The following is a 12,326-nucleotide window of genomic DNA, read 5'->3' as shown; positions in this document are numbered from 1 at the left end:
TACTAATGTGGACATCAAAGTATTATTTTCTGCTGTTTGTGATAAGATTTGGTTTAACATATTTTTAACCTGCTAGAGTAAACTTTGGAGGATACAGTCATCAGCACAGAAAGACATTTTGCTTTATATTGGCTCCTAAAGATTTTGGAATTGCAACATTTAATTCTGTCATTCAGTAGTGATTGGGAATCTGTTAAACTCTTCCAGTAACAGTTTATGTAAAGCACCTTATCACAGTGTACTTGGTACTTATGGAAAGTTCACTTTTGGTGGAGGGACTCGCATGTCTGTGCTTCCAAGTAAGTCTTCAGGTAAAAATACTGATCTTAGACTGTATGGTTTCAGCACATCCCAGATCCACCCAGAATCCATCCAGTTCAACTCCCGTGTCTTCAGTGGAGATGGATGCAGAAATGTTCTTTTGTCTTGGTCATAGATATCTTCTTACAGAGAGCATTGCACACTCATCTGATGAATTCAGATACATCCTTCATGTGTGCAGAAATGTAAATCATAAATGTGATCTAGTTCTGTTAGGTTTATTGATTTCATTGTGTATTGAGTCACGGTGACAAAGTTATCATTTATGGTTCTGTTGAGAGGCAGACAAATAATATGCAGGTATACCAAAAATCTTTAAAGTAAATTGAACTTTTTGTTCAGTTACTAGAAAAAAGAAAATGATTCATAAATAGGAAAAAAAATCCAGTTTGCAGTTTTAGTTCAAAGAAAGTATCTGAGGGGCAAAGTACAAAAAACAGTCCAAAAGACATCTCCCAGAAAATATTTTTTCTACATATGACTTTTGCCTATTTTTTTTTAAATCACAACCTTCTCTTTACAGTAAGGTCGTGGAACTAAGATGTTTTTAGCTGAGAAATTCTTAGACTCAAACTTCAGAGCTGATTTTATTTTTTTATTTTTTATTTATTTAGAAGATTCTTGGGCAGTGAAATTGCAGGAGGTTGAAAGCAGGCGTTTGGGCAGGGGACATGACTGGTTATGACAAAAAGAAAGTGGGGTCTAATTAACAACTTTTTTTTTTTTTGGTGGTGGTGGTAGTTTTTTCACCTCTTTCTCCTCATGGTCTTCAAGATATAGAGATCTATCTGGTTGTGAAGATAAAGAAAAAGTGTAGGGGGAGAGAAATTGAAAGCTGAATGTAAATTATAAGACAGATACTCAGTGTTATTAAGGAGTTTATTGTAACAAGCACATTTTTCCCATAAAAAGTCAAAATTATTAAGGTATTCTTCCAGAAGCTGGTCAAAGGCCTGGGGGCCCAGATTCAGCAGATTAAGGTGATCAAGTTTACTTAAGGACAGTAAAATACACTTTGAAGGACCAGTTTCACTTGCTCTGAAACTCTTGCGGAAATGTACCCTGCTCAATTTATTGGTACATAATGTTGATCTGTAGGGTGTCATTGTTTTAATTTTTTTCTATAGTGAGAATCTCAGATACTGTAGGAATCTTGTACTCTGTTTTCTTTCTTGTGTAATATAGTGGTCAGGCTAAACAATTGTAATAAATCCTGATTTGTGATCAAAATGGTATTTTTGATATATTTTGCCTTAGATTCATAGTTGAGAAATCATTCTTCTGCTGAATTCTGTGACAAGCATTTCACTCTTCCAAAAAAGTGGAAGATACTGTGTGTGGGGGGAGGGAAATATTGGTAATGAAAAGTGAAATGTAGAAAGTGATGGGAAGAAAACCATGATTTTCTTAGTAAATGGGCACCATCACAAAATATAGGTGATTTCAGCTACAGACTTGGTTCAGATCCCATTTAAAATACAGTTTATGTCCTGAGGTGGTGGCAAAAGGAGGAATATGCTTCAGTATTGCATCTTTAAAAATCTTTCATAAGAAAGTCATACTCTTAGATATACATGGAACAATACAAATAATGCATATGAAAAGCTGAAACATACATATCCTTCTCAGAAATTCATTAACAGCATGGTTAATTAACTGGTTGTAAAGGCAAGTTCTCTTTTTTTCCTGTCCTCCTTATGTTTTAGTCTGCATATATGATCAGAACTCTTAATGAGGAAAAAAGAATGAAGATGTAGTTAGGTTGTGAAAAAAATTAATGTCTGGGTAGCTTACAGAATGGAAATATTTTTCATGAGATTTCTTCTCTGGCTTGCATAAGTCTGGATGGGGTTCATCTTTATTCATTCCTGTCCAGAAATCATTACAGATCAGGTGATTCCCTGCTTGACGTACAGTTGCAGAGCAGGAAAGTTTTTTTCAAAGAAGTTAAATGATGTGTGAATTCAGGAGCCAGATATAATGAGATGAAGTTTGGCAAAGGAACAAGGCTCAGTGTTAAAACAAGTAAGTGAATAATCTGAACAAAGTCTTTTTCAGAAATATTGGGAAACTTGGTGCTTGGAAATGGCAGTACTTGTCCTGCCATTATTCTCATATATAGGTCCTTTATATTAAATGATCTTGGCAAGGGAATATTCTTCCACATCTACTGCTTTTAGGGCTGGAATGAACATGTGGCTGGACCATTTAGTGCAAAGACAGTGCACAGTATTAGCTAGTGGAGGGAAGCTCTCGTGTGATAGATGAGTCCGTATGTCTGTATAGTAACTCCAAGCAAGAAGCAGAGAAAGGAGAAGATGGCTTTTCAGAGACTTGTGAAGTCTCTGCCCTATTAAAACAAACAAATAAACAAAAACAACAACAACTACAAAAAATAATAAAACAACAGACAAACAACAAAAATTAATATATATATGTATATATAAAAGTGATTTGATATGCATTAACAGAGGTAGAAGAGGCTGGAGAAGTTCTGCCCCTGTGGAATACCGAACCAGGTATCCTAGACATTCATCCTGACTTCTCGTTTGCATCTTCCCCTGCAAAACCATTCAGGACAGTGGAGTGAAATGCTGCTGATACTGTTTCTCTCTCTTTTCCAAAGCATAGCTTAGAGACCATGTAATTAAGATCTACTGTCATAAAGAGAGTGCTAGGTACATTATTTTTTTCCTGGCTATTCCAAAGCATCCCATGTTCAGAGCACTTCATTTTTCTTGACCCATAAAAAGTATTGACATGAAACCTTCTAAGAGACAGAGATGAGTCACAGGTATGTGCTAATGGTGATACGTTTTCCCAGTTACTGTCTTTTGCATATACTTATCTGGACTAAAAGTTGTATGACGTTTTTGTTAGTGGATGTGTCACTGTGTGACTTCAGTATCCAACTGGAAAGTCACCTTTGGAAGTGGAACACAGCTGGTGGTGAAACCTGGTAGGTAGAAACCCAACCTAAATGAGTAGGGATAGGAAAGCCAAATTCCCATTTCTGTGACACTGATATTAAAATTTCATTGTTTTTTCCTTTTGTGCATGATCAAAAGTCAAGATTGACCTTGCATCAGGGACAAAACCCATTATGAAGCTAAATAGGTGTTTGGAAGCAATGGGAAAGTCTTACAAGAGAGTACACTTTTCACTTCTTATGTCTCATTGGGAGACAAAACCTTTACTTCATCTGCAAATACTCAAAATGAGTTTAATACAGGTTTTGGAGCAATGAATAGAATATTTTTCTGGTCAGCCTCTACAAATATCCATTGTCCTCTCTGGAGGAGAGAGAGATAATATTCATCCCAAAGGACCAAATGCCAGATACTTATTTTTATTCAAAGAGAATAAACAAATCAAACAGTTACAGCTTTATACCTGAAGAAAGGAGTCCCATGCCACATAATCATTTTCTTCAGCGCTATGTTTCCAGAAATCTCCAAAAGCTGCCTTTTATTTCCATTCTTCAGAACCCCTTGTCTAAGTTTATTTTCAGGAACTGCAGTTTGTGTCTTTACTGAGAACACTGTCTCAAAGCAGAAAGAAATGGCTAATTAAGAAAATCGTGAAGGGAGATCTAAACTAATATTCTCACGGAATTTACGTCTGAACAATGAGTTTTAAAAAAATGCCAAGCCAAAAAACACAGCTCAGGAGCTAATAAGCTACTGGAGGAGAAAAAACACCTACAGGGTTTTTGTTGTTAAGGGAAACACTGTGTGAATATATATGGATACAAATTCACCTTTGTAAGTAGAGCTCAACTAAGAGTAAAATCAAGTAAGTATTAAGCCTATCTTAATTAAGATTAAGCACTATCTGGCCAATGTTGAAATTTTATATTATTAAAACTACATTCATCTATCTGTTCTCAATTTTTCCTTTTAAAGATGAGTGCTATATGAGTATGGTTTTGTCAAAAGTTCTACCGAGGTATACCCTCATGTTTCAAATAATATTGCTCCTTTATTGCTTTCATATGAAAAGAAGAGAGTACTAAACTTACATGTTCAGAGAAAGAGATTTTATGCCATGGCCATGACTACCTGTGAAACTTGGGGTAGGTCAGATGTCTCTCTCTCTCTCTCTAGCACAGCACTGGGTGGCTGGACTCTGTTCTGCTGAAGAAAGGCTGTCAGGCTGTCTCTGACAGCCCCAGGGGTGCTCATGGCCTTTCCTGGCATAAGCTCAGCTAAGCCCTTATTTCCCAATTTCCCTTCCTCTACCTCAAGCTGTTGATCAGCAGAAGGTTCGTCAGGACAGGGAAGCGTGGAGCGGGGAGAGGTGTAGCTTCTTCAGTGGAGGCTGGCTGGGCTTTTTGTAATGGGAGGAAATGCTGTGTGACCATAACAACTACAAGCTGACCTTTGGCTCAGGAACCAGGCTGTCCATCCTACCAAGTGAGTGCGGGGCTTTCCATAGGTGTTCCATACAGGACTCTTGCTACAGATGTCGTTCCATTTCCATCCTTTACCTTCAACTTTTTCAAGCTGAAATGTCTTCTCTCCCCTTGCATGCTCTGAGACTGCCCTGAGTGCAGTATTTAATGAGGTTTTCTGTGGTTGGAGCAAGCCTCAACTTGAGGTCTGCATGCCCTTGGGAAAGAGTGACCTGTGTATTGCTGTGAAGGGTCTTTGCCAGCCATACAAAGGACTTGCTTGTTATGGGTACATGAGAGCTTCTGTGTAATGGCCTTTGTTGCTGTGAGCGCTGACTGGAACAGGCTCACCTTTGGAGCTGGAACAAAGCTTTGTGTAAAGCCTCGTGAATACAGTTACAGTTATTGGGGACAGGGACGGGGGGAGTTTTAGTGTTGCCTCTCAGTTTTGGGCCCTGTTACATCCCACAAAGCAAGACTCTTATCTTCCACTTGTGGCCTAGGATCCTTCAACCCCATCCCACTCTTCTGCTGCTCCTCCTAGCCTTGGCACAATTTGGCTCAGCCTTGGGGGCAAGTGCCTCTTCTCCAGGAGCTGCCTGGGCTTTTTGTTATGGGAGGAAATGCTGTGTGGCTCTGGCTTTGGATATGGCAAACTGACCTTTGGCTCAGGGACCAGGCTGTCTGTCCAACCAAGTGAGTGCTCAGCTTTCCTGTTTCTCCTTTGTCAGATGTTCTTATGTATCCTGGGTTTCATCCCATAAACATCCTTGCGGTATCCACAACTCCTTATAGAGGGGAAGGAGAGTGTAGGCGCTATTTCATTTGTTGTTAACAACGTAAGCCATCAGAGGTGTCTCTGAGATAATGACCTTTCATGAAATCTCCACACAAGTGAGCAATCACCACTGAAACATGCTCTTGTGAGTCAAAATGTGAGTGGCTTCATTTTTGCCTTGTTCGTCGTTGTTTTGTGGGGAAGAACTTTGGGAACGCAACTGGGTTATTCTCCAGGCATCCCAAGGACTTGGTTTCCCCACATGTCCCAATGCCTTGGGCTCCCTGCAGTTTGTTATGGCACCTTATCTCCATTACATGCCTGGTTCTTTCCTTCCCTTTGCTCTGAGCATTGATGGCTATGCGTGTCTTGGATAAGTGATTCTTCAGACAAATTTGGAGTCGTGCTTCCATTGTCCCTCAAGCTCTTCAGGAGGCTGCAGTGCAGGTGTGCATTAGCACTGCAAAAAAAGTGCATGCAAGTGGTGATTGCCTGTCTTTGTAACTTCTCAAAGCTGCCTCAAAAATTTTTAACTCTAATGTAAAAGAAAGATAGGGTTTGGGAGGAAGACAGCCCCTATTGCTGCTGTCCTTTCCTGAGCAGGGCTCTCCTGGGCCCTTCTTTGCCATCTTCCCCTCCTCTCCCCCAACAAGGGGAGTGGTGCATGGTTTGGCAGGATTGTGCACCACTGAATGGTGGACAGAGGACACTCCAGTGGACAGAAGATCTGGAGGTCTGCTGGAAGGTTTCTGCTTTTTCTAAGGGAAAAATCTCAGGGCTCAGGCTCCCAGGAACAGAGGTCTCCTGTCTCATAAGGGATGTGGAAGGGCGTATAGTTCTTGTTGAGGCGAAAAACACCGTGTGAACTACAGCAAGATCACCTTTGGGAGCGGGACACGAATTCAGGTTTTACCTAGTAAGTGCCACCACCACTGTGTAGTCTCCTTCCATGTAGGGCAAACCTACCCATTTTAGAGCAGTCCTCTCAAACGGGGTTTGTCCCATTCTGTTGGCCCTGTGGTGCTCTTGGTCCCACAGAGAGCCTGGGGGGGGGGGGGGGGGTCCTGACTTCAGGATGCAGCTGGCTCTCAGTTACTTTGAACACTGTGCAGCCAGGCTGCAGATGCCAAGCACTGCCAAAGAGGTTGGCAAGGTTTTGGTGGATTGAGGGGTTGCTGTGGGAGCACAGGAGGTGCTGGCTCTAAGCCTGCCTTTGTCTGTGCAATGAGATTTACTGTTAGGTCACATAAGTGTTGCGCTGTGGCCGTGCTTGTGGTTTGTGCCAGGCCTTTCCTTGTGTGGTTGAGAGTAGCAGTGTTACTGTGTGTTTGATCACTGATGGTGACCACCTCCAGCAATCGGCTTTGCTTGACAGGAATGTGCCAGGTTGGTCCAACATGACCCTGACTGCTGTCCCTTTGGCTGCGTTGGAACGCGTTGCTCCACGCCAGCTCCCAGATTTTGCCGTGACCCCGTGGGGAGGCTCTTGTGTCCTGGCAGGGTTTGTGCACTTGGGGGTGGGAGAGAAGGACTCTGTGAATGCTGGTGCTTACAGCAAGGTCACTTCTGGGAGCGGGACAAGGATCCTAGTAGTGGCCAGTAAGCAGTCTCTGATGGGGCAGGTGTGCCTGATGCTTGTAAAGTACTTAGAGGTCCAGGGACAATGCACTGTCAGACTGGTTTCCTTGCCCCTTGGTGGGGATTTGTCTTTGTGATTGCAAAGCGAGCTGGGCTTTTTGTAATGGGAGGAAATGCTGTGTGAATGATGTAAACAAGCTAACTTTTGGCTCAGGAACCAGGCTGTCCATCCTACCAAGTGAGTGTGAAGCTTTCCATAGGTGTTCCATATGGGGCTCTTGCTACAGATGTTGTTCCATTTCCATGCGTTAACTTCACCTTTGCAGAGCTGAAATGCCTTCTTTCCCTTTGTGCCTTTGTGATGGCAAAGCAAGCTGGGCTTTTTGTAATGGGAGGAAATGCTGTGTGACTCTGGATACATCAAGAAGCTGACCTTTGGCTCAGGAACCAGGCTGTCTGTTCTACCAAGTGAGTGTGGAGCTTTCCATAGGTGTTCCATATGTGACTCTTGCTACAGATGTCGTTCCATTTCCATCCTTTACCTTTACCTTTTTCAAGCTGAAATGCCTTCTCTCCCCTTGCACGCTCTGAGACTGCCCTGAGTGCAGTATTTGATGAGGTTCTGGTTGGTTGAAGCAATGCTCATCTTGAGGTCTGAATGCCCTTGGGGAACGGTGACCTGTGTGTTGCTGTGAAGGGTCTTTGCCAGTTACACGAAGGGCTTTCTTGTTATGGGGAGATGAAAGAGTTTTTGTAATGGCCTTTGGTGCTGTGAGTGCTGACTGGGAGAGGCTCACCTTTGGAGCTGGAACAAAGCTATGTGTAAAGCCTGGTGAGTAGAGTTACAGTTATTACTTAGCCTTGCAGGATGAGGCTTAAATAGCCCAGACGGTAATGTTGGAGTGTAAGTTTTGGTCAAGCTCCCTATGAGTGTGCACAAGCCTGTGCCTTCTCTCTGGATATGGCAGAGCAGTGAGGTGCTGCGGAAAGAATTGATGGGGGAGCAGAAGTTTGTCCCTGAAATGGTGGGAAAGCTATTTAAAAAGGCATGTCAGGGGAGTTTGCTTTGTGGCCATGGACAGCCCATAGCCCGCCAGGTAGGGGCCTGAGCCGAGTCCTGGGGTTTTGAGGCAGGAGAAAAAACCCAATGTGTATAATGCAGCAGCTGGAAAGATGAGGTTCAGTGATGGAAGGTCACTGACTGTAAAACAGCATGAGTACAAGCACTGAGCTCACAGTAGCCCTTTGTAGCAAAAGAGGCTACCAGGAGCATGCTTTCCGCTGGCTTTTTCTCTTTTTAATCTTGTGTAGCTGCTGACCGAATGCATTTTTCACAGCTCTTGCAGAGCTGTTCATGAGCTGCTATCTGAATGTGCCTCAGTCTGCTGCGGTTCTCATACCTCGTGCTTCTGCAGCTGTGGGGCTACCCGTGATGTGCTTTCCCTCAGGACAGGCTTTGGCTCAGGACAGAAGCAGCAGTCCTGTCATCTGACAGCTGCCTCTCACACACATGGATTGGCAGGCATGATGGTTTTCTCCATGCTTTGTGCACAGAAGCAGTGCCACACACATAGTTCCTCTGATTCTGGGACAGCATTACTGTAGGGAGAGTTGTCGCTCATAGGGATTAACAATTACCAAAGGCGACAGGGAATGCTCTTCTGAAAAGTGCAAGTGAGCTAGGGAACGGATTATCCTTTGTTGCAGGTAGTGGCCCTGCACTTCAGCCTGTTTTGGCAGGGAGTTCTGCCATGGCCTGAGTCCAGGTGCTTTGTGCTTGAGATCACGTGCAGGGCTGGCAGAGACATTTTTGTAATGAGACGTGCCAACGTGTGTACGATACAGGCAAAGTCACTTTTGGAAAAGGAACTGTGCTTTCTGTTGTACCAGGTAAGCAGAAAATTTCACCGAAAATCAAAGTGTCTTTTCCTTTTTGTTGGCAAGCCAGCGGACAGCCCCCACTACTTTGGGGTCAGGTGAGTGGGGGTTTTGGGGAGTTGCTTTTCAGTTTTGGGCCCTGTTACATCCCATGAAGCAATACTATTAACTCCACTTGTGGTCTGGGATCCTTCAACCCCATCCCACTCTTCTGCTGCTCCTCCTAGCCTTGTTACTGTTTGGCTCAGCCTTGAGGACAAGTGCCACTTCTGCAGGAGCTGCCTGGGCTTTTTGTTATGGGAGGAAATGCTGTGTGGCTATGGCTCTACATACAACAGTCTGACCTTTGGCTCAGGGACCAGGCTGTCTGTCCAACCAAGTGAGTGCTCAGCTTTCCTGTTTCTCCTTTGTCAGATGTCCTTACATATCCCGTATTTCAACTCGTAGACATTCTTGTGGTATCCACACCTCCTTATAGAGGGGAAGGAGAGTGTAGGCACTATTTCATTTGTTATTAACAACGTAAGCCATCAGAGGTGTCTCTGAGATAATGATCCTTCATGAAACCCCCACACAAGTGAGCAATCACCATTGAAACATGCTCTTGTGAGTCAAAATGTGAGTGGCATTTTTTTGCCTTATTCTTCGTTGTTTTGTGGGGAAGAACTTTGGGAAGATTTTGTGTGTGCATAAGCATTGCGTGTATAATGCAGGAGCTGGAAAGATGAGATTCAGTGATGGAAGGTCACTCACAGTAAAACAGCATGAGTACAAGCACTTAGCTCACCGTAGCCCTTTGTAGCAAAGGAGGCTACCAGGAGCATGCTTTCCGCTGGCTTTTTTTTTGTTTTTTAAGCTAGTTTAGTTGTTGACTAAATGCGTGTTTCACAGCTCTTGCAGAGCTGTTCGTGAGCTGCTATCTGAACGTGCCTCAGTCTGCTGCGGTTCTCATACCTCGTGCTTCTGCAGCTGCGGGGCTACCCGTGATGTGCTTTCCCTCAGGACAGGCTTTGGCTCGGGACAGAAGCAGCAGTCCCGTCATCTCACAGCTGCCTCTCACACACATGGATTGCCAGGCATGATGGTTTTCTCTATGCTTTGTGCACAGAAGCAGTACCCCACGCACTGTCCCCCTGATTCTGCACAAGCATTACTGTAGGTGAGAGTTGTCACTCGTGAGGCTTAACAGTTTCCAAAGGTGACAGGGAACGCTCTTCTGAAAAGTGCAAGTGAGCTAGGGAACAGATTTTCCTTTGTTGCAGGTAGTGGCCCTTTGCTAAAGCCTGTTGTGTCAGGGAGCTCTGCCGTGGCCTGAGTCCAGGTGCTTTGTCCTTGAGATCACGTGCAGGGCTGGCAGAGACATTTTTGTAATGAGACATGCCACAGTGTGTACAATGCGGACACAGTCACTTTTGGAAAAGGAACTGTGCTTTCAGTTGTACCAGGTAAGCAGCAAACCATGCTGAAAAACCGAGTGGTCTCCCTTTTGCCATGTTCTTCATTGATTTGTGGGGCAGATGTTTGGGAACGCAACTGAGCTATTCTCTGGGCATTGTTAGGACTTGTTTTTCCCACATGTCCCAATGCCCTGAGCTCCCTGCGGTTTGTTATGGCACCTAATCTCCCTTACATGCTTGTTCATGCCTTCCCTTGGCACTGTCAGACTGTTTTCCTTGCCCCTTGGTGGGGTTTTGCCTTTGTGACGGCAAAGCGAGCTGGGCTTTTTGTAATGGGAGGAAACGCTGTGTGACTCTGGCTACAACAAGTTGACCTTTGGCTCAGGAACCAGGCTGTCCATCCTACCAAGTAAGTGTGGAGCTTTCCATAGGTGTTCCATATGGGCTCTTGCTACAGCTGTTGTTCCATTTCCATCCCTTGCCTTCACCTTTGCTGAGCTGAAATGCCTTCTCTCCCTTTGTAGGCTCTGAGATTGCCCTGGGTGCAGTATCTAATGAGGTTTTGGGTGTTTGGAGCAAACCTCAACTTGAGGTCTGCATGCCCTTGGGAAAGGGTGACGTGTGTGTTGCTGGGAAGGGTCTTGGCCAGCCACATGAAGGGCTTGCTTGTTATGGGGAGATGAGAGAGTTTTTGTAATGGCCTTTGGTGCTGTGAGTTTCAGCTTGAACAGGCTCACCTTTGGAGCTGGAACAAAGCTATGTGTAAAGCCTGGTGAGTAGAGTTACAGTTATTACTTAGCCTTGCAGGGCGAGGCTGAAGTAGCCCAGGCAGTAATGTTGGAGTGTAAGATTGGTCATGCTTTTGGTCATGCACAAGCCTGTGCCTTCTCTCTGGGTGTGGCAGAGCTGCGAGGTACAGCAGGAAGAAAAGGCAGCGGAGTAGAAGTCTGTCCTTGGAATGGAGGGAAAGCTATTTACAAAGGTATGTCAGGGGAGTTTGCTTTGTGGCTATGGACAGTCCATGCTCGCCTGGGCAGGGTCCCAGGACAAGTCCTGGGGTTCTGAGGCAGGAGAAAAAACCCTGTGTGTATAATGCAGCAGCTGGAAAGATGAGATTCAGTGATGGAACGTCATTGACTGTAAAAAACCATGAGTGCAAGCACTGAGCTCACCGTAGCCCTTTGTAGCAAAGGAGGCTACCAGGAGCATGCTTTCCGATGGCTTTTTCTTTTTTCAATCTTCTTTACTTGCTGACCAAATGCATTTTTCACAGCTCTTGCAGAGCTGTTCATGAACTGCCATCTGAATGTGCCTCAGTCTGCTGCGGTTCTCAAACCTTGTGCTTCTGCAGCTACAGGACTATCCTGGGTGTTACTTCCCTTACGACAGGCTTTCCCTCGGGACAGAAGCAGCAGTCCTGTCATCTCACTTCTGCCTCTAATATGCATGGATTGCCTGACATGATGTTTTTCTCCATGCTTGGTGCACAGAAGCAGTGCCACACACACGGTCCCCCTGATTCTGGGCAAGCATTACTGTAGGTGAACGTTGCTCCTCGTGCAGCTTAACAATTACCAAAGGCAACAGGGATTGCTAGGGAATGGATTTTCCTTTGTTGCAGGTACTGGCCCTGTGCTTAAGCCTGTTGTGTCAGGGAGCTCTGCTGTGGCCTGAGCCCAGGTGCTTTGTGCTTGAGATCACGTGCAGGGCTGGCAGAGACATTTTTGTAATGAGACGCGCCACAGTGCGTACAATGCGCTCACAGTCATTTTTGGAAAAGGAACTGTGCTTTCAGTTGTACCAGGTAAGAAACAATTTATGCTGAAAACCAAAGTGTCTTCTCCTTTTTGATGGGAAGCCAGTAGACAGCCCGGCAGTACTGTAGGGACAAGTGGAGTGGGGGTGTTGGGGAGATGCCTCTCAGTTCTGGGCCCTGTAACATCCCACAAAGCAAGACTCTTATCCTCCACTTGTGGCCTAG

At 44.6% G+C, this 12,326-nt stretch overlaps 1 protein-coding gene across 3 annotated transcripts in view; it reads left to right on the top strand.

Annotated features, from left to right (window-relative positions):
• LOC310885820 (M1-specific T cell receptor alpha chain-like) overlaps positions 1-12,326 on the top strand; it is a 373,370-nt gene that overhangs the window by 319,340 nt on the left and 41,704 nt on the right. For 2 of the 3 annotated variants that reach the window (XM_083809629.1, XM_083809630.1), the window contains one exon: positions 5,335-5,410. The exons of the other annotated variant lie outside the window; for it this stretch is intronic. In XM_083809629.1, the coding sequence (XP_083665755.1) occupies positions 5,335-5,410 (76 nt within the window). The remainder of the gene's footprint in view (positions 1-5,334; positions 5,411-12,326) is intronic. 3 annotated transcript variants of the gene reach the window in all.

Source organism: Anser anser (assembly GCF_964211835.1).
Source record: "Anser anser genome assembly, chromosome: 23".
In the NCBI taxonomy this organism is placed as follows: Eukaryota; Metazoa; Chordata; class Aves; order Anseriformes; family Anatidae; genus Anser; species Anser anser.
The sequence above is the reverse complement of the archived record's forward strand: the minus strand, read 5'-3'. Positions and strand labels throughout refer to the sequence as shown.